General features: G+C 39.3%; 1 protein-coding gene across 16 annotated transcripts in view; it reads left to right on the plus strand.

Annotated features, from left to right (window-relative positions):
* PUM1 (pumilio RNA binding family member 1) overlaps positions 1-24,035 on the plus strand; it is a 130,165-nt gene that overhangs the window by 77,230 nt on the left and 28,900 nt on the right. For 6 of the 16 annotated variants that reach the window (XM_081224428.1, XM_081224436.1, XM_081224437.1 and 3 more), the window contains 7 exons: positions 1,112-1,205; positions 2,589-2,690; positions 10,191-10,342; positions 15,607-15,745; positions 17,027-17,170; positions 18,005-18,301; positions 19,377-19,613. In XM_081224428.1, the coding sequence (XP_081080554.1) occupies positions 1,112-1,205; positions 2,589-2,690; positions 10,191-10,342; positions 15,607-15,745; positions 17,027-17,170; positions 18,005-18,301; positions 19,377-19,613 (1,165 nt within the window). Of the gene's footprint in view, positions 1-1,111; positions 1,206-2,573; positions 2,691-10,190; positions 10,343-15,606; positions 15,746-17,026; positions 17,171-18,004; positions 18,302-19,376; positions 19,614-24,035 lie in introns of all 16 variants that reach the window. The other 10 variants (XM_081224433.1, XM_081224427.1, XM_081224430.1 and 7 more) reach the window with 5 other exon arrangements.

A 24,035-nucleotide genomic window follows, 5' to 3' on the forward strand; every position in this document is an offset into this window, starting at 1 on the left:
CAATCAGGTCTTTTTATGAAGACATCTGTAATTCAAGATCCATGGTGTCTGTTCTGTATCATCCAGTGATGTTAGCTGAAACATTGAAAAGTCCTGTAGAAAGAGCAGGTAGGTTGAAGGTCCTGTGTAGGGAGGTCCCATCAGTAAATTCTCCTAGTCTGATTTCAGAAAATAAAGAAGTCTTTAGTATAACCCCTTGGAAGGAGGCACATCAGGGCAGTCTGAAATCAGGAATCCCCTTTCTTTGTACCAAAACTATTCATATTAAAATGTATGAACATTTTATTCAGTGCTTTGTTCCTAGTTCCTTGCACAGTGCCTAGCAGGTGTTGTTTCATAAATATTTGTAGAATGAATGAAAGAATGAGTGATTGACTTTGTAATAAGAGAGAATCTTGGGATATTCTTGTCAAGACCTTTGAACTCCTTTCCTTGGGAACTTAACAGTGTGCTAGGTCTGAGCTCATAATCCAAGTTTCGTTAGTAGCAGCTATACTTCTGTTGTTTTTTTTTTCTTATGTATAAAAGAATTGGTATTCTAGGAAACTCGGGAGCCCCCCAGAATTGCACAGTTGTCCAGTTTACCCATTATGATAAGCCACTAGTTGAGGAAGGTATCCAATATTATTTCCCCAAGAAGAGGCAGCCAGAGGATGAAATGAATACTCCAAAATGTGAATAGGTGAGAATTAATTCAAAGTGTTTGTGGGGTTCGTAAAAGAACTGAAGGGAGGTAACAGCACTCGGTGCAACGTGGTAAGTCGTGTGTGGTATATTCATTTAGTTTTTAAGTTGCTCTGGATCAGGCAGCAACCTCAGACCTGGAATAGCTCTTAGGGCATTTGTATGTATGTTTGTGGTTCAGGGGACATATAACCTGTGAGTAGTTAGCACATGGGAACTGGGCACACCAAACTGAGGTAAAGCAAGAGAGGGAAAACGGAACTATGAAGCATCATAGGTACCAAGGGAATGGAGTAGAACATGAGAACATTTTTGTTTAAAGCATCTTGTCTAAACAAGGGTTTATGGAAATTTTTATTCAGAGAGGTTTTAAAATTATTTCACGAGACAGGTTCTCTAACCTCATCATGTCCTTTTCTTCCCTCAGCTGTTCCAAAGACCTAACGCACTTGCTGTCCAACAGTTGACAGCCGCTCAGCAGCAGCAGTACGCGCTGGCAGCTGCGCATCAACCCCACATTGGTAAGTCCTTGAGCTGAAAGCTCCCTTATAGGGGTGGCCCCATTTTAGGATAGCGGCTGCTGTGGAACCCAGCAGACTGATTGTCAGAGTCCAGACAAATCCCTCAAGGTACAATAAATGGCCTCTTACTCTTGTCCAGTTGTCTTTAGCAACATTCTTGTTTTTCTAGACTCAGCTGATAAGATTTCTTGGTATCCAGTTATTGCTCTGCCTCAGCTGTTTCAGTACTTAAAGTATTTACTGTAGTAGTGACTAGCATCAACTCTGTTGGTAGGTTTGGATGAACTCAAATAACACTAATTTTGTGCTTGTTGGGCTTGTGTAGACTATGGATATATCAATGTCACATCTTATTAAGTAGCAAGTAGTACCTATAAGCCCATTTTCCAAGTAGCATGTATTGAAAATTTTAAAAAGTATTATCATATAATCACTGGTTTTTAAAGTACAGTAGCTTTGCCCTTTTCCTATTGCACTTATTAACGTTTTGATGTGCATATTTTTGTCTTATTGCCTAGACTCCCCGCACCCCTCCCCCACTTTTTTCAGGTCTCTTTGAAACAAAGTGCTATACAAGTAGAAATTTTTTTTTTTAATGTGTTAAAATGACACGATTGAATAGATAGAAGATCACCAATCATGGATTGTGGAATGCTGTGGAAGAAAAGACTTGCTTCCAACCTAGGTATACAGGTGACCCTTGAACAACATGGGTTTGGACTGTGCAGGTCCACTTATATTCAGATTTTTTTTCAGTAAATGTTCTACAGTACTACTTGATCCTCGGTTGGTTGAATCGTTGATGCAGAAATGTGGCTATGGAGGGCTGACTTTAAAGTTATACATGAATTTTTGGCTGCGTAGGGGTTGGCACCCCTAACCCCTGCTTTGTCAAAGGGTCAACAGTATTAAGTCTAGGCATAAAGACCTTTGCCTGGGTCTTACTTAATTTATACTTGTAGATAGTAGTCTTTATAAATATGCATGCATCTTCTTTGAGGAAAACTGGAAAATTGTTTAAATGGAAATAAATCCTTCTATCCCATTACAAAGTCTTTTAAATTGCTTTATTTTAGCCTGTTATAATGTAATTTTGATAGTCTTTTAGAAATTGTGCTGAATTAAAAACTGCATAGCAGTTTTAATCGTACGTCTTTAGCAAAGGCTAAAAAAAATAGACGATAGATAGATGTCACTATAATCTTTAGTACAGGGATTATTTTATCTTCTTAAAATTCCTTTTTAGTCTCAACCTATCCTGTCTTCTCTTTTTTCTTTTTTTCCTCACCTACAGCCTGGAATGATTAGCCAAACTGTGTAGGTGTTTGGTAGGGCTGCAGTTTTAGTCAAGTTTGTTTTTACTGACAGGTATGTTTTCAGCAGGTTTAGCTCCCGCTGCGTTTGTCCCCAACCCATACATCATCAGTGCTGCGCCCCCAGGGACGGACCCCTACACAGCTGGATTGGCTGCAGCAGCGACACTAGGTGAGACATTCTGCCACACAAGGGATTTTCTCACCTGCTAAAAAGTCATTTTGATGGGCACGCATTCTTTATACTCTTTCACAAATTCACGTCTCCAGTGGAGATTTCTCTCCTGATTTCCAGGACCATCTGTCGGCCAGTTAGACATCTCTGCCTAGCTGTAACGTCAGACGTGAACACATTTAAAGGCAGGTTAATCAGCTACCTCCTGTATAGTTTTTGTTTTTCGTTTTTTTGTTTAAACGTGGTGCAAATGCGTTTAGGCCACTTCCTTTGTAAATTGATTAATTTTTATTTGACATATAGTTCATTTACAGTGTTGTGTTACTGTATAGATATTTTTGATCCACTAAGGCACCAGTTGCTCATATATATTTCGGGAATTTCTCCTCTTGCTCAGGTCTTCGTACTACCTCTAGTCTAGCCTAGTCCAGGTCCGTTTAAACTTTACGTAGACTTTTACAGCTGTTCTCTCTTATGTGCTTTCTTTTTAATTAATTAATTTATTTATTTATTTTTGGCCGCATTGGGTCTTTGTTGCTGTGCACGGGCTTTCTCTAGTTGTGGCGAGCGGGGGCTACTCTTCGTTGTGGTGCACTGGCTTCTCATTGAGGTGGCTTCTCTTGTTGCGGAGCACGGGCTCTAGAGCGCACGCTCAGTAGTTGTGGTGCAGGGGCTTAGTTGCTTCGCGGCATGTGGGATCTTCCCGGACCAGGGCTCAAACCCGTGTCCCCTGCATTGGCAGGCGGATTCTTAACCACTGCACCACGAGGGAAGCCCCTCTCTTACGTATTTTCAATTTTCTTCCTTCCTTCCCCTTCTTCATCCACCTAGATTGTTCAAGAAAACTGTCTCAACCACAAATCTTACCCTTTTATCCTTCTACTTAAACCCTTCATTGATTTCTGTCTTACCCACTCTAATATAGCATACTGCAGTTAATGTCAGTACGGCTGGTCATTCCAAACTACTTGGGTGGTGGTGGTGATGGTGGGTGGTGGGTCGTTCCTTGGAATCAGTGTTTCTAAGGAGCTGCCATGACATTATGAGGATTAGTGAGGATTTGGACGCACTCTGTATAGGGATCTCTCCATGACTATATGGATGTCTCTACATGTGCACCACCTTCTCCCCCTTCAGATTGGCTCCCACTGCCTCATACCGTACATTCTAGCAGTACTAAATTGATTTTAGTTTGCTACACATACCACACTGGTTTAGGCCTCTGCGTCTTTGGACATTATGGTCTTCTTAGTCCTCTAGAGTAAACTCTTTCCCCATTCTTTGCCTGGGAAGCTTCTTAGCTGCTATTGTCACCTCTAGAAAGCCTTCCTTTGCTGACTTTTCCCTATTCTTTCTCTAATCATCACTTTGTATTTATTTGCTTGTGGAGACGTGTACATGACTGGGTTTTCTTCTCCCTTGAAATTGAACTCTTTCAAAGGCAGACACTTTTGTTACTTGACTCTGTGTGGCACAGTAGCTGTCAACATGGTGCGGTCATAAATATATGGTAGATTGAATTCAACGTTAGGACAGACTTAATGTTTTCCAAAGAAAATGTTCTTTGGAGACATCCCCCCAAGTCATGTTAATTGTGACTAAATATTATTTGTAAGATTTCATATATTTTGTAGCATATGATTTGTAATTATGAGCTCAAATGCAGCATAGAATTTCATATTGTTTTCTTTAGAATTGTTCACATTTTGGCATGGGTTGTGATGGGAACATATGTAGTATAATTTCTCTGCCCCTGTTGCCTTTAGGGGAAGTAGAATCTTTGCTAATTACCATTAATATTTATTGAACCCTTATTAACTATTTGCCAGTGAGTGCTTTTCATTCATATGAATTGTTGGATGATGGCTTTTCATATTAGGAATTTGGGGCTCAGAGAGCTGTCTTGCTTGAGGTCACACAATTTATATATTTAGCCTCTACTTTTCCCTCCAGCTTTATTGAGATATAATTGACAGACAAAATTGTAATGTATTTAGAGTACACAGCATTAATATATGTATACATTGTGAAAGCATTCCCTCCATCGAGTTAACTAATATATCTATAATATCCCATATTTACCTTGTTTTATTTGTGCAAAATTTTTTAATTTTTGTTTTAAAATTTTTGTATACTTTTAAATTGAAGTACAGTTGATTTATAATGTTGTATTAATTTCTGCTATACAGCAAAGTGATTCAGTTATACATATATACAGTCTTTTAAAAAATATTTTATTTATTAAAGTTTTTGTTTTGTGTTTTTGATGTGGACCTTTTTTTAAAAAAATAATTAATTTATTAATTTATGGCTGTGTTGGGTCTTTGTTACTGTGCGAGGGCTTTCTCTAGTTGCGGCGAGCGGGGGCCACTCTTCATCGCGGTGCATGGCCCTCTCACTGTCGCGGCCTCTCTTGTTGGTGGAGCACAGGCTCCAGACGCGCAGGCTCAGTAGTTGTGGCTCACGGGCCTAGTTGCTCCGCGGCATGTGGGATCTTCCCAGACCAGGGCTCGAACCCGTGTCCCCTGAATTGGCAGGCAGATTCTCAACCACTGCGCCACCAGGGAAGCCCGATGTGGACCATTTTTAAAGTCTTTACTGAATTTGTTACAGTATTGCTTCTGTCTTATGTTTTGGTTTTTTGGCCTTGAGGCATGTGGGATCTTAGCTCCCTGACCAGGGATCAAACCTACACCCCTTGCATTAGAAGATGAAGTCTTAACCACTGGACCGCCAGGGAAGTCCCTAAAATTCTTTCCTAGTATGGTTTATCACAGGATATTGACTATAGTTCCCTGTGCTATACAGTAGGACCTCATTGTTTATTCATTCTATATATAATGGTTTGCATCTGCTAATTCCAAACTGCCAATCCATCCCTCCCCACTGGCACCCCCCCCAACGCGCGCGCACACACACACACGCACACACGTCTGTTTTCTGTTTCTGTTTCGTAGATAGGCTCATTTGTGTCATATTTTAGATTCCACACATAAGTGGTATCATATGGTATTTGTCTTTCTCTTTTTGACTTATTTCACTTAGTATGATAATCTCTAGGTCCATCCATGGTGCTGCATATGGCATTATTTCATTCTTTTTTATGGCTGAGTAGTATTCCATTGTATATATGTACCACGTCTTCTTTATCCATTCATCTGTCGATGGACATTTAGGTTGTTTCCATGTCTTGGCTATTGTGAATAGTGCTGTTAGGAACATAGGGGTACGTGTATCTTTTTTTTTTTTTTTTTTTTTGCTGTACGCGGGCCTCTCACTGCTGTGGCCTCTCCCGTTGCGGAGCACAGGCTCCGGACACACAGGCTCCGCGGCCATGGCTCGCGGGCCCAGCCGCTGCGCGGCATGTGGGATCTTCCGGGATAGGGGCACGAACCCGTGTCCCCTGCATCGGCAGGCGGACTCTCAACCACTGCGCCACCAGGGAAGCCCCCGTGTATCTTTTTTTTTTTTTTTTTTTTTTTTTTTTTCTTTTTGCGGTATGCGGGCCTCTCACTCTTGTGGCCTCTCCCGTTGCGGAGCACAGGCTCCGGATGCGCAGGCCCAGCGGCCATGGCTCACGGGCCCAGCCGCTCCGCGGCACATGGGATCCTCCCAGACCGGGGCACGAACCCGTATCCCCTGCATCGGCAGGCGGACTCTCAACCACTGCGCCACCAGGGAGGCCCCCGTGTATCTTTTTGAATTGTAGTTTTGTCTGGATATATGCCCAGGAGTGGAACTGCTGGATCATATGGCAACTCTATTTTTAGTTTTTTGAGAAACCTCCATACTGTTTTCCAGAGTGCCTGCACCAACTTAAATTCCCACCAACGATGTAGGAGGGTTCACTTTTCTCCACACCCTCTCCAGCATTTGTTATTTGTGGACTTTTTAATGATGGCCATTCTGATCAGTATGAGATGGTGCCTCATTGTTGTTTTGATTTGCACTTCTCTAATAATTAGTAATGTTGAGCATCTTTGCATGTGCCTGTTGGCCATCTGTATTTCTTCTTTGGAGAAATGTCTCTTTAGGTCTTCTGCCCATTTTTCTATTGGTTTGTTTGTTTTTTGTTGCTGTTGTTGAGTTGTATGAGCTGTTTGTATATTTTGAAAATTAAGCCCTTGTCAGTCTCATCATTTGCAAATATTTTCTTCTAGGCTGTAGGTTGTCTTTTTGTTTAGTTTATGGTTTCCTTTGCTGTACAAAAGCTTGTAGGGTTTTTTGTTGTTGTTGTTAATATTTACTTATTTATTTGGCTGCATTGGGTCTTAGTTGCGGCATGTGGGGTCTTTAGTTGTGGCATGTGGAATCTAGTTCCCTAACCAGGGATGGAACTGGGGCCCCCTGCATTGGGAGCATGGAGTCTTAGCCTCTGGCCTACCAGGGAAGTCCACAAAAGCTTGTAAGTTTGATTAGGTCTCATTTGTTTATTTTTGTTTCTGTTGCCTTGGAAGACTAACCTAAGAAAAGATTGGTATGATTTATGTCAGAGAATGTTTTGCCTATGTCCTCTTCCAGGAGTTTTATGGTGTCAAGTCTTACATTTAAGTCTTTAAGCCATTTTGAGTTTATTTTTGAGTATGGTGTGACTGTGTTCTAACTTCATTGATTTACATGTGGCTGTCCAGCTTTCTCAACACCACTTGCTGAAGAGACTGTCTTGTTTCCACTGTATATTTTTGCCTCCTTTGTTGAAGATTAATTGACTGTAGGTGTGTGTGTTTATTTCTAGGTTCTCTCTTGTGTTCCATTGATCCATATGTCTGTTTTTGTGCCAGTACCACACTGTTTCAATTACTGTTGTATCTTCGTAATATTGTCTGAAGTTTGGCTGGGTTATGCCTCCTGCTTGGTTCTTTTTTCTCAGGATTGCTTTGGCAATTCTGGGTCTTCTGTGGTTCCATATAATTTTTAGTATTATTTGTTCCAGTTCTGTGAAGAATGTCATGGGTAATTTGATAGGGATCGCATTAATTCTGTAGATTGCTTTGGATAGTAGGGGTCACACAATTTATATGTTGTAGAGTTCGGGTTTGAGCCAGATCTAGCTCAAAGCCTATGCATGCACTTCACTGTAGTATACAATGTCTGTTATCCTGAATTGTCTTCTCTGTACTTTCTTTCCTCTGCAAACTTTCCTCTACTAACTTACTATATGTTATTTGAAACAAAGAAATAGTCTTAGGGATGACACACTTGTCCTCACTGAGGTCATAGTTTGGTGATGAGAATCTTGCTTTTGTACTTATCAGCTGAGCCAGACTGAAAATGACTTAAGGGCCTTCACAGAGAGCCAGAACTGTTAACTACCCAAACTGTGAAACTGCGTATTCTTGTGGAGTGTTAATCACACAGGAATTGAAGCAGGCATCCTGAGGAGCCAAGCCCAATTAATGATGCACCCTGAGCTCTTTTCCTAAACTCTGTATCATGAACCACATGACCAAGGAAAGTAGTAGAAATGCCAGTTGAGAAAACTTAAAGGACAGTGCAGTTGTTTATTGTAACAGCATTCTGTGCACAGTAGAGGTTTGCTTTTGTTGACTCTTGGGGGAGCCTTGGGACTGTCACTGCAGGTTGCACCCCAACCTTTAACGACAGATGTGACAACACCCTAACATCTATTACACCCATTTTGCAGGTGAGAAAACTAAGACACAGGTAGTCTTCATTGTGTTCTTTTTCACTCTTTCTTTAACTGTCCCAAGACCACCCCACTTTATAAACAATAGTCAGCTGAGTTTGGGGGCTCACCACTGTCTCCTACTTGGAGGTATCGTTTTTAGACTATTCAGATGCCTACATGTTTAAAAATTTTTAGCCCATTTGTTTATTATTAAAAAATACCTCATTTTGTAGCATAGTTTTTCTAAGCAGCACCTTCATTTTGAACCATTTTGCCCTGTGTTTGACAGTGGGCACCTTTATGAACAGAGCTTCTTGATCTCGGCTAAGACCACAGATACAGAAAATACCGAATTAGAAATGTCAGAGTAATATTGGACAGTGATATAATTTGACTTATTTGTGTTTTAGAACTTAATGGGGAAGCAAAAAACATGTACCAATTTATTTTGACTTAATGAAGTACTTTCTACAGGGTTGGCTACTATGTCAGAATGGATATATTTGAAACAGCTTTATGGAACTTCACTGAAAAGTGCAGTAATTATTTAATCAGGTTGCAAATATTTGAAACTCTGTGCTTTAACTAAGCAGGTTCTTATTAGAGATGTGTTCCAGCAGATGTGAGAAGCTGGCTTTGATCCCTTGTCTTAGTTGGCAAATAAGCCTTGGTGTTTCTTGCCACCAGCTTCAGAAAATTCTGTGGTTTAGAGTTCTGCCCCTCCCAGGTTGCTTTCTGCATAGCTCTGTTACTTCTCTGTTGCATGTTCTGTTTGGCAGAGACTGCAGCTGTAGCTTGTTTCCAAAGAGGGCGAACAGATTATTTAGGTTAAAGCAGAATGCTTAGTTGTTGTTATTTTTTTAAAATAAATTTATTTATTTATTTTATGGCTGTGTTGGGTCTTTGTTGCTGTGCGCGGGCTTCTCATTGTCGTGGGTTCTCTTGTGGAGCACAGGCTTTAGGCGCGCAGGCTTCAGTAGTTGTGGCACGTGGGCTCAGTAGTTGTGGCTTGTGGGCTCTAGAGCGCAGGCTCAGTAGTTGTGGCACACGGGCTTAGTTGCTCCACAGCATGTGGGATCTTCCCAGACCAGGGCTCGAACCCGTGTCCCCTGCATTGGCAGGCAGATTCTTAACCACTGTGCCACCAGGGAAGCCCAGGATGCTTAGTTTTGTATAGAATACTCAGGTCTGTAAGAAGTCAAGGTGTTAACATTTTTTATTTCTGCTTGTTTTCAGCTTTGACAAATTTGAATTTCATATACCAATGTCTGGATGTAGTTGTGCTGAATGCTTTTTTGTGACATTAGAAATAGGAAAACCAAGCCTCTTAGAAACTGAGCCGTGGAGGTTCAGTGGCATGTTTGGGCTTTGTTAGACAGCTGATGGATTTTCATGCTTCTGGAGTTAATGAAGCACCAAGATCCCTGTCCCTATCAGTCACCTCAGGTGCCATCCTTAGCACTGAAAGAAGGGTACAACTTTATCTTTTGCTGTGTTCCATCACTTCAAGCACACAAACTCTACATTTATCTCCCTTCTTGAGCAAGGCCAATTCCTCCATCTGTTCTTACACGTACCCCTTCCATCTTCTATCACTTATGCTCTCTTTCAGTATCTCCAATGCTTGGTCCTTCACTAGCTTCTTCCTCTAGGCCTAGAGTATATTACTGACTTTAGAAGACTTTGGTGTGGGGATCATGTATGATATTTTCTGTTTTTTAAAAATAGAATTCATGAGTAGCTAGAATGAATCAATATCTTAAGTTAATATTTTACAGTAGTGTCTGCTGAGTCAGGTGTTGTCTTTGGAAACTGAGATGATTGTTAATAGTCTAAACTTTTCTTACCTTTCTCTTGCTATTTTTTAGGCCCGGCTGTGGTCCCTCACCAGTATTATGGAGTTACTCCTTGGGGAGTCTACCCTGCCAGCCTTTTCCAGCAGCAAGCTGCTGCCGCTGCCGCAGCAACAAATTCTGCGAATCAACAGACCACCCCACAGGCTCAGCAAGGGCAGCAGCAGGTAAATGCAAACAAAATTTATACCACCTAAATGCGAATATTAGTTATTGTATATAGTTAAAAGGTAGTGTTGTCCCTGATAGAGAAATTGTGAATGGTGAATGGGTGAGTTCCCTTGTGTGGTATCTGAGTTCATGCTCAGACTTGACTGTGCTTTACTGAACGTCTTTTACGTATCAGGTCCTTGTTCATTGTGACTAGTTGAGATCATGGTATTACGTATCATGTAATACTGCTTAGAGGATTTTCCAGTTAAGTGTGGCAAAGTGAGTATTCATACTGATAGTGAAGTTTTCTTTCTTTGATACTGTAGTTACTTTCTAAGCACCATTCTCTGATCACTTCTGGCTCTCTCTTAAGTAGTTTGCTACCAAAGGGGAAATACTAGTTCTTCAGATTGCTTATTTATAGCATCAATTAAAAAAAAATTGAAGTAAGTTGATTTACAATGTTGTATTAGTTTCAGGTGTACAGCAGAGTGATTCATTTATACCTACATATATACATACATATGTATATTTGTGTGTGTATGTATATATATTCTTTCTCATATTCTTTTCCATTATAGGTTATTATAAGATATTGAATATAGTTCCCTGTATTATTCAGTAGATCCTTGTTGTTTATTATATATATAGTAACATCTGTTGAATTGGACATAAATCTTATACCTATTTTATCTCTTTTAACTTAGAGTAAGCTTTTTAACCAAGATGAGAAAGGATAGTTAATTGCAATACTAAGTGTCTTTTTATATTAGATAGGCCATTTTCTCTTGCTTACTAGAATAACACCTATTTATTGCTGAAAATTGTGGTGAATTGGATTACTTGAAGGAAAAAAAATCCCCTAAATCCTCCTGTCAGAAAAAAAGCAATATAAATGCTTGGTATCTGTCATTCCAGCCTTACTATTTAATTAATTTCCTATAAAATTGGGATTATGCTGTCCACATGGCTTTGCATCTCGTTATACTCTTCCATGTTATTTAATGTTTTTAAATCTATTAAAGAGTATCTCATTTATTTTGACCACTCCATTATTATTTATGTTATATTTATATAACTAAGTTATAACTATAACTTAACCATATTTTGGTGTTATAAATAAGATTAATATTTTTTGCATAAGTCCATGATTATTTCCATGGAATAAAGCCCTAGAAATGGAGTTTTTTCCTCAAGCAAATAAAGTGAACACTTAGGCTTTTGATAAGCATCGTTAAATTAAAGCTGTCTTTTGAGGAAAAACACCAGCTCATATATGTACATATGATAATGATCCAAACAAGAATCCTTTGCTTTTTATCAGTTTTAATAAGAGAGTGTATGTTTAAATTTTTAGATTTTACAAGTTTATAGGAAAAACACAGGTCTTGAAATTCTAGCTAGTTTATTCTGGGACAGTATTTTTTTTTTTTTTTTTACATCTTTATTGGAGTATAATTGCTTTACAATGGTGTGTTAGTTTCTGCTTTATAACAAAGTGAATCAGTTATACCTATACGTATGTTCCCATATCTATTCCTTCTTGCGTCTCCCTCCCTCCCACCCTCCCTATCGCACCCCTCTAGGTGGTCACAAAGCACCGAGCTGATCTCCCTGTGCTATGCGGCTGCTTCCCACTAGCTATCTATTTTATGTTTGGTAGTGTATATATGTCCATGCTTCTCTCTCGCTTTGTCACAGCCTACCCTTCACCCTCCCCATATCCTCAAGTCCATTCTCTAGTAGGTCTGGGTCAGTATTTTTATAGTCAGATTTTTTTTTGTAAGTTAATGCATGATTTTCTTTGCAATAGATACAATTCTAGCACCACGTGCATAGGGAATTCAGCAGATAATTTGTTGACAGAATAGGTGATCCCTATTAATAAATTTCTTAGCTACTCTTTGTGGATAGTTGGTATATATCAAGTGATGATCTTTGTGTTTAAATGGCTGCCAAATCATGGATTTAGAAGACTGAAGTAATTGCTGTGTTTAAAATTTGCTCTAATAGAGTGAATAAGAAAAATAGTAATAAGTACTTCTTATTGGAAGCTTTTTGTTTAAAGCTAAGTGCTCTACATATAATTTCTTTTATTCTGATAAGTAGATTATATGACTTCCCAGCATAAGATTAAGGAAATGGAATTTGTGTGCCCAGGATCACACACCTATTAAGGTGCTAAGCTTTGAACCTGGGACTTCCCTGGTGGCGCAGTGGTTAAGAATCCGCCTGCCAATGCAGGGGACACGGGTTCGAGCCCTGGTCGGGGAAGATCCCACATGCCACAGAGCAACTAAGCCTGTGCGCCACAACTACTGAGGCCCGTGCGCCTACAGCCTATGCTCCGCAACAAGAGAAGCCACTGCAATGAGAAGCCCGCGCACCACAACAAAGAGTAGCTCCCGCTCGCTGCAACTAGAGGCAACAAAGACCCAATGCAGCCAAAAATAAATTTAAAAAAAGAAGAAGATTTGAACCCAAGTCTGTAAGTTCACAACTTGTTACGTCTTCTGACCATAGTGATAGAAAGCCTGAGATCTGGTCTTTGTTCTACCACTAACTGGTTGCAACTAGGGCAAGTTGCATGATTTCTCTGAATATATCCTTAGCTGTAAAATGGGCATGATAATCATGTACATTATTTCAGAGTTTTCTGTCATCCACAATAACAAACCTTACTATGAAAAAGTTATTATTATTAACATTACCATCTAACAAGTAGCCATATTTTAGTTCCAGTGATATTTTTGCCAGTTTCTGGCGTCAGGTGTTTCAGGAAAATACGATATTCTTGGTGAACTTTTTTGGTCATAGTCATTGAAATGAGAGGTTCTTTTTAAACTTTGCTTTCGGCCTTTTGGCCTTTACGTTTTATCAGAAAGCATTTGTTATGTTCTTCTAGGCATGCTAACTCTTCCAAATGTAATTGCTGAAACTTTCAGTAGAGTCAGTGACATCCTGGCCACTTCATCTTCCTTCTGATTTCTTTTTCATTTTTTTTGAAGGTTCCTTTGACACCTGATTAAAAAAACTGTTATTCTCTATTTCAAAATGTTTGTTAAAGAAAAAATCCTGGATATTAGGTTGAACCCAGGCACAGGTGGTGGCTTGGTGTCGGATGTTGCATTTTGAGAGAGAAAAGTTTAGAATGGCTTCTGAACTTTCTAGATTAGGGGAGACTGTATAGATGATGATTCTACCAAGCATGATGAACTGTAGAAGGATGAATGATTATTAATGAAAATATCTCCACTGAGCATCTACTTGCTTATTACATTTTAAATGCTGTGTTTAAATCAGTACCTTTGAAAAGAAATTTGAATTTAACACCTTTTGCATCATGAAGATAGGTAGTAATCTAACTCCTAGGATAGTGTTTTACAAGTAGATATTCAGTCATTTTTGTTGATTTAATTGTATATAAAATTTTACTTGTGGAATTTTACATATTTGTTTCCATAAAATTCAGGCTTGACATTTATTTATGAAATTAAAATATGAATATTGGCAGCTGACTTAAGAACTTTGATTTATTGTCAAGGGTACCACACAGATTTCTAGAGAGTTGACAAAAAGGAAACACATTGCTCTCCTGATTGTAAAATAGGACTCAGTAGTCTGGACTACCCCTTTCTTCAGGCACCTTGTCCATTTCCCTGTCCTCTGATGTTTCACACAACTCCTAACCAAACATAAGCCTAATTCATTCTGCCCTATGAAAAGGATGTTTTCATTGATTTTTTTCTTTTTTTTTAAGTTCTTGAACTATTAGTATTTGCCATATCTCTGTACCTGCTGTTTACTTTTCCTAGAGTGAGAGCTCTTCTGGACTATTGGTTAGGCATTTTCTACAAACTCCCACCTGTGCAGCCTCCCTTGAGTCTTCTATCTATATAGGTTGAAGCACTCCTTCTGTTGTAAAGTCCATTAGATTCTTTGGTTCACAAACAGGAATGAATTGCCTAATATTTTGATAGGAATTAACTATTGGTTATTGATTATCTCCTGGGTACTAGGCATTGTGCCTTGCAGACATTAATTCTAATATTTCCTACAAATCTGCATGATCAGCTGTTACTCTCATTATTTTTACAGATAAAGAAATAAGAAAGTTTGGGTAAATTAAGTGTCTGCACATCTCTTCTTGCCAATATGGACAGTGTTGGTCATTTAAAATACTCATTTAATAAATATTTGATTGTCGTGTTTCTCTTTTACATTTTTTACCAAATGCTACCAAGAAAAATCTGTGCACGGGTTCTTGATTACATGTGTAACTTTTATAAGTAGCAGAGTGATATTGAAAATGATCTGATAAGAACTTTGCCTTTGAAAACATTGCAAAATGCATAAACTTTGGTAATTTTAGCCTTGGTATTGGGTTTTGCATTTTTACTTACTGGTATAGATAGATCTTTTGGAATAGATTCTTCAGAGCATTCAGAATAAGAATGATTATCAGCATCTTACTACCTGTGTTTCATAAAAAGAAAAGTAGATCCTTTATCACAGTGACAGAGCTAGTATTCTGTGCGGAAATGTCAGTGTTCTTGACTAATACTCATATCCATTTAGATTGCTGTGCATTTGTGGTATTTATGAGAGGAAGAATAGAAACGGTCAAGTCAGAAGCCTCCTAAATCAAACCTGTTGATTTCATTTGGGGCCATTTGGGCCCTGATAAATGGGAATAGTGTTATAGGGTAGAGAAAATGTTCTCACATTCCATAAAGAAAGTTTAGGGTGTGTGTGTGTTTGTGTGTGTGTGTGTGTTTGTGTGTGTTTTGATACAGATATTATAACTTAATGATGTGGGTAAATTACCCTCTTTTATCATATCTAAACCCCTCCTCCACTCCATCATACTCTTTTTTTCACCCACTTTTTAATTATTGTAGAGTTACTGTCTAGCTCTCATTCGCTGGAATAAAAGCTCCAGTTGGGCAGGAGCTTTGTGTGTCTTGTTCATTGCTTTATCCGCATTACCTGCCAGATGTTAGGCATTAAGTATTTGATTAATGAATGAATGATCACTTTTGTATGCTTTTGGCTTCTTATAAAGGTAATATGTTTAAACTAAGAATGGTAGAATGAAATTTCACTGTATGAAATGCTGTTAATGGGTTTTTTTAATCCTAACAGCCATGCCATATAAAACCATTATCAGAAAAATGGTTTACAACCATCAGTTTTAAAGTTGATCCAACTTAAGCATGTGGTGGGTCTTAGATGTTTCCAATGAAAAGAAAGTAGTTGATTTATTTCTGTCTCCCAGGTTCTCCGTGGAGGAGCCAGCCAGCGTCCTTTGACCCCAAATCAGAACCAGCAGGGACAGCAAGCAGATCCACTAGTGGCAGCTGCAGCAGTGAATTCTGCCCTTGCTTTTGGACAAGGACTGGCTGCAGGCATGCCAGGTGAGGCTGCATTGTTGTTCCTCATCATTTGAGGGTGAAAAAGCCTGCTTATTGGGGGAGATTCAGAAGAGAATGGGCAGTACTTCTGGCTTGCTTAGGCTTGTCATCATTTGGCGACTGGCGAGGATGACATACACTTGCCCTCACTTAGACCATAGTTCGTTGATGAGAGCACCTAGTGTTCTGAGCCAGTCTCAGTCTTAAATGTTGGAGATATGTGAACCTCCACACATAGCTTGGAGTATGCTATTTTCCTCTGGTGTTGATCTGTTTTCTCCCTCTGTGTTAAGAGTGGAAAGAGTGGCCAGACTGCATCAGCATCACTCCAAGGCTGATGTCTTTGAATAGTATTATTAGGAAGACATTCCTAGTATTCCTTGATAGTGTCCTCCTTACATTTTTAGGATTTCTCTCAAACCAACAGTAGAGGTGCTTTGTAGCTGTCTATCTGTGATTGATATATATCCTGAATATATGTTATTCGTAGCTCACTGTCTCCTGGTCTTATTCTTTGCATGGATTGCATGTAGTCTGAGGTTATTCCTTTGAAACAGGTCCTTCTGAGACCTCAGTATAAGTTTATGGGTTCTTACTGACCATGGCACATCCCTAAATGAACCGATCTATTTATGAATTCACTGAGTTACTTGAACTTGCATCATGCATGTTGTTAATTACTAAGCATTTATGTTTTATTACGAAGTCACCTGTAATTTCTCTTATGGCTCAATAGGATTTGAAGATTCCATCTCATAGAATATGGAAAGACCCTGTTGATTGAAGCCTGTCTAGGTTTTTCCTGCTAACTTGTAGGGTATTTGTGCTTAGATTATGTGGTATGAAAGTTCTTTGATTGTTGGAATCATTTGTACCTACCGTTAACTTATATAGTCAAGAAAACATAAAAAAAATTGTCAGTGTATGGTTGCTGGTGATAACTGTGATTAGCACTTTGAAGAGCACAGGTATTCCCTGTCCCACCGAATTCCCTAACACTTGGTGGATAATACATAACACTACCCCTTATTGTGCCAGGTAGCATGTTACATCTTTCACACTCATCTTTTAATCTTAACAAGAACTTTGTGAGGCTTGTATTATTATTATCCTCATGAGGATACCCAGAGATTCAGGGTTTTACAGCTACCTTAAGTGGCGAAGCCAGGATCCCAGTGCTGAGTTTGTAACTATCTATCAATAAGATATGCTGGTGCCCAGGAGACATTTGTTAGATTCATATGTACTTATCTGTTTCATGTGTACGTAACTTAATATTCTCAGGTTATCCAGTCTTGGCTCCTGCTGCTTACTATGACCAAACCGGTGCCCTTGTGGTGAATGCAGGAGCGAGAAACGGCCTCGGAGCTCCTGTTCGACTTGTAGCTCCTGCCCCAGTCATCATTAGCTCCTCAGCCGCACAAGCAGGTGAGCTTACGTCTTAGTAGACTCACTCAGATCTAAAAGGGGCAAGGGATGATATTCTTAAACTGTGTTGAAATATACTTTGACATTCTCAGTGTAGGAATTCTACCCTGTAATTTTTCAAAGAGAGAATCAGAAGCAGCAAGTGACCTCAATAGATTCTGATTCTGTTGACAGCATGTACCAGCTGGTTAGCAGCAAGGACCTGCTCTACTGTGAGCATAGGAAGTTGGATTACTCATACAAAATGGCACTGTTGGCAGAAGTCCAAGGCTAATTTCACTTCATATCGTGAAATTCATATCGTTATTTTAAGATGATGTGGTATTTGTTTTGTTTTTGTTTTCTGCTTGAGGGGGTGGGGCAATAGGTTTTTATTTTAAGTCACATATATTATAAACTTGGGAGCAACAGTGGGGACATCTAGGGGAGAGCAACATGCTCAAGTGTCCTAGGAATTTGAGGAACTTCAGTATTTGGTTCTGGAAAAAAATGTCCTTAATGTAGATATTTGTAGAACTTGAGATTTTAGGAAGTAGTTGTATTTGAAATGAGTACTTTTTGATATCCATTTGTATTTTAAACTATAGCCTCTTTAGAGCTGTCAATACAGTGAACTTGGCTTCAATGGTATTTTGACTTTGAATTGAAAGTAGAAATAGAAAATAGAAGCTTCAGATGAAGGGATCAAAGACAGATTTGTATAGTTCTTTACAAGGTTTGTGTCTGCTTTGAAAAAATATGGCAACATTAAAAGGTTTTCAAAAGGATAACAATGTAGTTTGGAAATGTGGCCAATCTCTTTCATAGCCAAATGGTTTGCTTTCTTCTATATAGCTGTTGCAGCGGCTGCAGCTTCAGCAAATGGAGCAGCCGGTGGTCTTGCTGGAACAACAAATGGACCATTTCGCCCTTTAGGAACTCAGCAGCCTCAGCCCCAGCCCCAGCAGCAGCCCAGTAACAACCTGGCATCCAGCTCTTTCTATGGCAACAACTCTCTGAGCAGCAATTCACAGAGCAGCTCCCTCTTCTCCCAGGGCTCTGCCCAGCCTGCCAACACATCCTTGGGATTTGGAAGTAGCAGTTCTCTCGGCGCCACTCTGGGATCAGCCCTTGGAGGGTTTGGAACAGCAGGTAGAAATCAGACTGATGTGCTGTTGAAACTGAATTTTAATTATTTTTACAATCTTTATGGAACACTGACAATGCATGGAACCCTGGACAGATACCACAGGCAGATCTGGACCGAGCCCCGTGGGAACCCAGCTGTTCCACATGTGTTTGAGATAATGGACTTTTCAAGTTACACATTTGGGGCCTATTTCAGGTTTACACTCACGTTGCTACTTATTTATACTCTCAAAGTCCGTTTGTTTCAAGGATTAGAAAATCCTTGAGGATTTTTGCAGGCATTGGGAAGAATGTGGAGGGAATTATACAAATGTGGATGTTAAGAACCAAGGGAGGAGGACTTACCAAAGATCATAGGGTAGTGTACTCCACAATCTGCAGGCCTTGAAGAGTCATGAGTTTTCTCCAGTCTCTTGAGAAGAATTAAGGTGGATATTATGGAAAAGTGGGAGGAAGGAATTAAACTGAGATATTTTAAATGTTTTGATGGGAGAAAAAAGCAGGAAAGTAGTGAGGTAAACAATGGGATAATTGCAGTGTTTGTAAAACAATGTGATCTCAAAACAGAAGGGTTTATTTGAGAGAAAGTGTCTTAAGTTGGAGCTGGGGGCTAGCAATAACTCTTGATTGAGCCCTTTGAGAAACCAGGCTTTCGTATGTAAGTCTTGGGTAGTGGGGCAGTACCCCATTCACAAATCTTTTTTCTACTCCATTTTTCTACTGGAACCTTTGGGTTGATGAAAGGCATTCTTTCTAGCCCATTTTCTTTCACCTTTCCCATAACTTACGTGGCCATCAGAGGATTTTAACCCACCCTCACCCCCATAATACGAGACACAAAAGGAAGGAAAATTTAGCATACGTGTGATGGTTTGAAAAAGAGTTTCATGTTAACCTGAGCCATGTCCTCTTTATTACTTTACCTGCCCTTAGAACTGCCACATGAACAGTTAGGCTGTCTCTGCTGACATATTTGCGGTGGTAAGGAGTCTGGATCAAAGTGTTAGGAACAGGTCACTGGGCTTGTTCTTCGAAGAACAGGCCTGTTCTTATCTGCATTGTTTTAATTCCATTTTAGTTGCAAACTCCAACACTGGCAGTGGCTCCCGCCGTGACTCCCTGACTGGCAGCAGTGACCTTTATAAGAGGACATCGAGCAGCTTGACCCCCATTGGACACAGTTTTTATAACGGCCTTAGCTTTTCCTCCTCTCCTGGACCCGTGGGCATGCCTCTCCCTAGTCAGGGACCAGGACATTCACAGACACCACCTCCTTCCCTCTCTTCACATGGATCCTCTTCAAGCTTAAACCTGGGTAAGAACCATTACTCTAACACCACCTTGAACTCTAGAAGTCTCTTGCCACTGATGACATTAGAAGTACTTTGCATAAGCAAAGGACAGTCCCTTTATCCTAAGACGTGTCCTGGGTGTTCTGTGCCTTCCTGAAGGTACCTCATGTTCTTTAGGCTGTACCTAGATAGCACAGCAGTTTGGGATTTATTCAAGTTTGGGCGCCTCCCCTGTATATTCACTTCAGCTTTAGTATGAACATCTTTGGCTACATGTGAGAATCTTTCAGTATAAACACAGTACAGATTCATTTTAAGTAAAGCTGGAAAATAGAGACAAAGAGTGTATTAACCTCGTATCACCACTGAAATATCACCACAATTAATACTTAGCCTTGTTTTTCAGACTCCCCTCCCCTCCCCCATGTATATGTTTAATATCTTACTTTCTCACATAAAGCATTTTGTTTTAAAAATTTTTGTCAGCTTCTTTAAAAAAATTTGTATATACATTCTTAAACTGCGTAGTATGCTAATGAGTACAGATGTATATTTCCCAGTTATATGTTTAGCTTGTTATTTGTGTGGGGTTTAAAAAAATGTTACCATTTAGATCCTGGAAAATGAGGAGGGAGAAGAGGATACTAAGCAGACAGTTGTAAGAATGAAAAGAAACTTGTATTAACAATTTGGGTGGCAAATGTTTAAATCTTTCAAGAGATGGAAGATGATGGTACACACTCCCTTCCTCTAGTTATTTATCGAGTTTGGATTTTGAAGTACTGATTTATTTCTTAGATGGGGAAAGTTGAGGCATAGAAGTACAGTGACCATATAATTTATCATGCAACCCAGGATGCTTCTGAGAGTTAATGGGGTTGCTGTTAATAATTACTCTGTGATGACAGGCCTGAATCAGTACTGTCCTGGGAAATACCATGTATGACCACTTTGCTGGAAGATTCCGGTTTTTCAAATCTTCTATTTATTATTATTATTTTTAAATTAAAATGTTATTTTTTAGAGCAGTTTTACGCTCATAGCAAAATTGAGGGGAGAGTACAGAGATTTCCCTTACACCCTCTGACCCACACATGCATAGCTTCTCCCATTATCAACATCCCCCACTAGAGTGGTACCTTGGTTACAATTGATGAACCTACATTGATACATCGTTATCATCCAAAGTCCATAGCTTACATGGACCTTTTTTTGTTTTTAGCTGGCAAGATTAAAAGTGGCTTTCTGGACTCAGAAATGAGGACTGACTAAAAATGAATAGTGTACTTTTATTTGGAAGGACAAAGACTGGGAAATGATTATAAAAATCAAAAAAAGTCTTGAAGGGGACAGGATAATATAGTTATTATTCTAGAACTAAGAGTGCTGTCTCTGAGTTTGAGAGATGAGTTTTAAGGCAGAACTATGTATGTATGTATGTACATAGACATGTGAGAGAGAGAGTGTATGTGTGTATCCTGAGATTTCACATGATAAGAACTGTAGTTGTAAAGCTCACCGTCTCATGTTGTATATGGACATTACTTAAGAAAAGTTGTAGGGACGTTCCAGATTGGTAAGTCCATATTGGATAGATAAGGAATAGGGTGTATTGCACAACAGTGTTTCCTTGTGACAGGATGCCTGGCTTTAAAGAATGAGGGTTAATGCAGACTTAAAAAGGGGAGATGAAAGTCCCAGTCTAGCATGTAGATGGAAGGTACTAACATTTATAAAATAGCTATTAGTGGCTACTATGAATGGTTTTGGGTGCTGTACATATCACTCTGGAAGATATGGTATTATGTCTATGATACAGAAGTGAGGAAACTGAGTTAAATATCTTGCTAGGTCTTCTCATATCTGAACGGATTTAGAGTCAAAACCTTTTTGACTCCAAAGCATGCAGTGTCAGTGTATATTCTGTCACATAATGTGCCCAGGATAGCTTTTAAACCAGTGCATTATCAGATCCAGAAATCTTACCCTTTTAATTCCTTGGTTTAAACATTTGAACTGTGTCAACATATACTGAGTAGTAAACAAATTAAATCTGCAAGAAGTTTTTTGTGAAGAGCCAGATAGTAGATATTTTAGGCTTGCAGGTCAGATGGTCTATGTAGTCAGTGTTCAGCTTTGCTGTAGAAGTGTGAAAGCAGCCACAGGCAAAATGTAAAAGAATGTGCAGCTATCTTTCAATAAAACTTTATTTACAAAAATAGGTGGCAGGCCGGATTTGTCCTGTGGACTGTATCAACCTCTGAACCAAATGCTATGGCTCTTGGTGTTTGAAAATGGAGCTGGAAACATTACTTGCATGCATGGTGCCTTTCCTCTTTCCAATATGTCAACAATTTAATAAAATACTTCCTTCTCCTTAATTTACATTTCCCCTGTGGAGAAGGAACTAACTATTGGTGCGAGTTATTTCTTATTTTAATGACTCTTGCTGTCTGCCTGGTTTTATTTTTAACATACCTTACCTTAAAAATTTTTTTACTTTGTTTAAGCACTTTAGATGTATGTGTTTCCATTGGACTTACATTGCTGCATGTACCACGTTAATCATAATGCCATTCCTGAGAAACTTTGTGTCTTGATTGGTAGTGCTTTGCCTCAGCTCAGTCTGTTTCCTTGAGAAAAGGGTTCATGTATGCTTTAGTCTTAACTATTACAAAGTGATCACCTCAATAAGTCTATTTACCACTTGTCACCAAGGAAATGTAACATTTCTTTACCAAATACACATTGGGCCATTCCTAATATAGCTTCTACTGTTAATACTACACTACTGCCACCGGCTGTCAGTTCTTGGATCACTAACAACCATACTAAAATAAGCATTCATTCATTGTGTTCATTCATTATGTTCAACACTCAAGTAACTCTGCTCTACACAGGGAAACTTAAACTCAGCATGGTTTAATGACTTTCATGATACCCCATAGCTAGTAAGTGTTTGAGTGCACACTCCAGCATATATCTCTGTTATCCCAGTGTGGATCTTTTCTCCATGATATCATTTTCACACTTCCTCCCAGTAGACAGACACGTGTTAGCGTACTCTAAAAAAACATCAGTGCCTGCATAGTTATTTTTCTCATTACTTATTCAACAATCACTTGTTGGGTGCCTACTATAGATTCTTCAATGCTTTTTTCATTACTTGTTTAAAGATCAAACTATGAATTTATTTTTGGCTGTGTTGGGTCTTTGTTGCTGCACACGGCCTTTTCTCTAGTTGCAGCAAGCGGGGGCTACTCTTCGTTGTGGTGCACGGGCTTCTCGTTGTGGCTCGTGGGCTCTAGAGAGCAGGCTCAGTAGTTGTGGCACATGGGCTTATTTGCTATGCGGCATGAGGGATCTTCCCAGACCAGGGCTCGAACCCGTGTCCCCTGCATTGGCAGGCAGATCCTTAACCACTGCACCACCAGGGAAGTCCCCAAACTTCTGTTTTTAAAAAACAACTTAACTGAGTTGTATCTTACATATCATGAAATTCACCCATTTCAAGTGTACAATTCAATGATTTTTAGTAACTTTCTGTATTGTGCAATCATTAGCATAAGTCAGGTTGGTAATATTTTCATCCCCTCTGTAAGATTCCTCTTGACCATTTACAGTTAATCCCCATTCACATCCTTAGTCCCAGTCAACCACTGATCTATTTTCTGTTTTGTTTTTTTTTTTTTTTTTTTTTTTTGAGGGGGGAGCGGGCATGCTTGTGTGCGCTTGCAGTTCCCCAACCCGGGATCAAACCTGTGCCCCTTGCAATGGCATCGTGGAGTTCTAACCACTGGACCGCCAGGGAATTCCCTATTTTCTGATAAATTTGCCTTTTTTGGACATTTCATATAAATGCAGCCATATAGTATGTGACCTCTTTTGTTTGCCTTCTTTATCTTCAGATGTTTTTGAGATTTCATCTATGATGTAGTATGTGTCAGCAGTTTGTTCCGTTTTATTGCTGAATTGTCTTCCATTTTATGGATATATACCACGTTTTGTCTAACTACTCACAGTTGAAGGATGTTTGTTGGTTACAGTTTTTGGCTATTAGAAATAATGCTGCTGTGAACATTTGCATGCAAGTTTTTCTGTGCACACAGTTTTTCATTTCTCTAGGAGTAGAATTGCTGAATTGTATGTAAGTTTTATGTTAAACTTTTGGAGAAACTCAAACTGTTTTCCAGTTTGGTGCATCATTTACATTCCCACCAGCAATGTACAAGGGATTCCAATTTCTTTACATCCTCGCCAACATTTGTTCTTATTTTTCTTATATAATATAGCGATTCTAGGAGGCATGAAATGGTTATGTCATTGTGGTTTTAAATTTGCATTTCCCTAATGACTAATGTATAGCATCTTTTTATGTGCTTATTACCATTTGTTTATCTTTGGTGAAATGTCTGCTCATATTTTTTGCCCATTTTTGGATGTGC

The sequence above is a fragment of the Mesoplodon bidens genome, assembly GCF_964165515.1.
Source record: "Mesoplodon bidens genome assembly, chromosome: 2".
NCBI lineage: Eukaryota > Metazoa > Chordata > Mammalia > Artiodactyla > Ziphiidae > Mesoplodon > Mesoplodon bidens.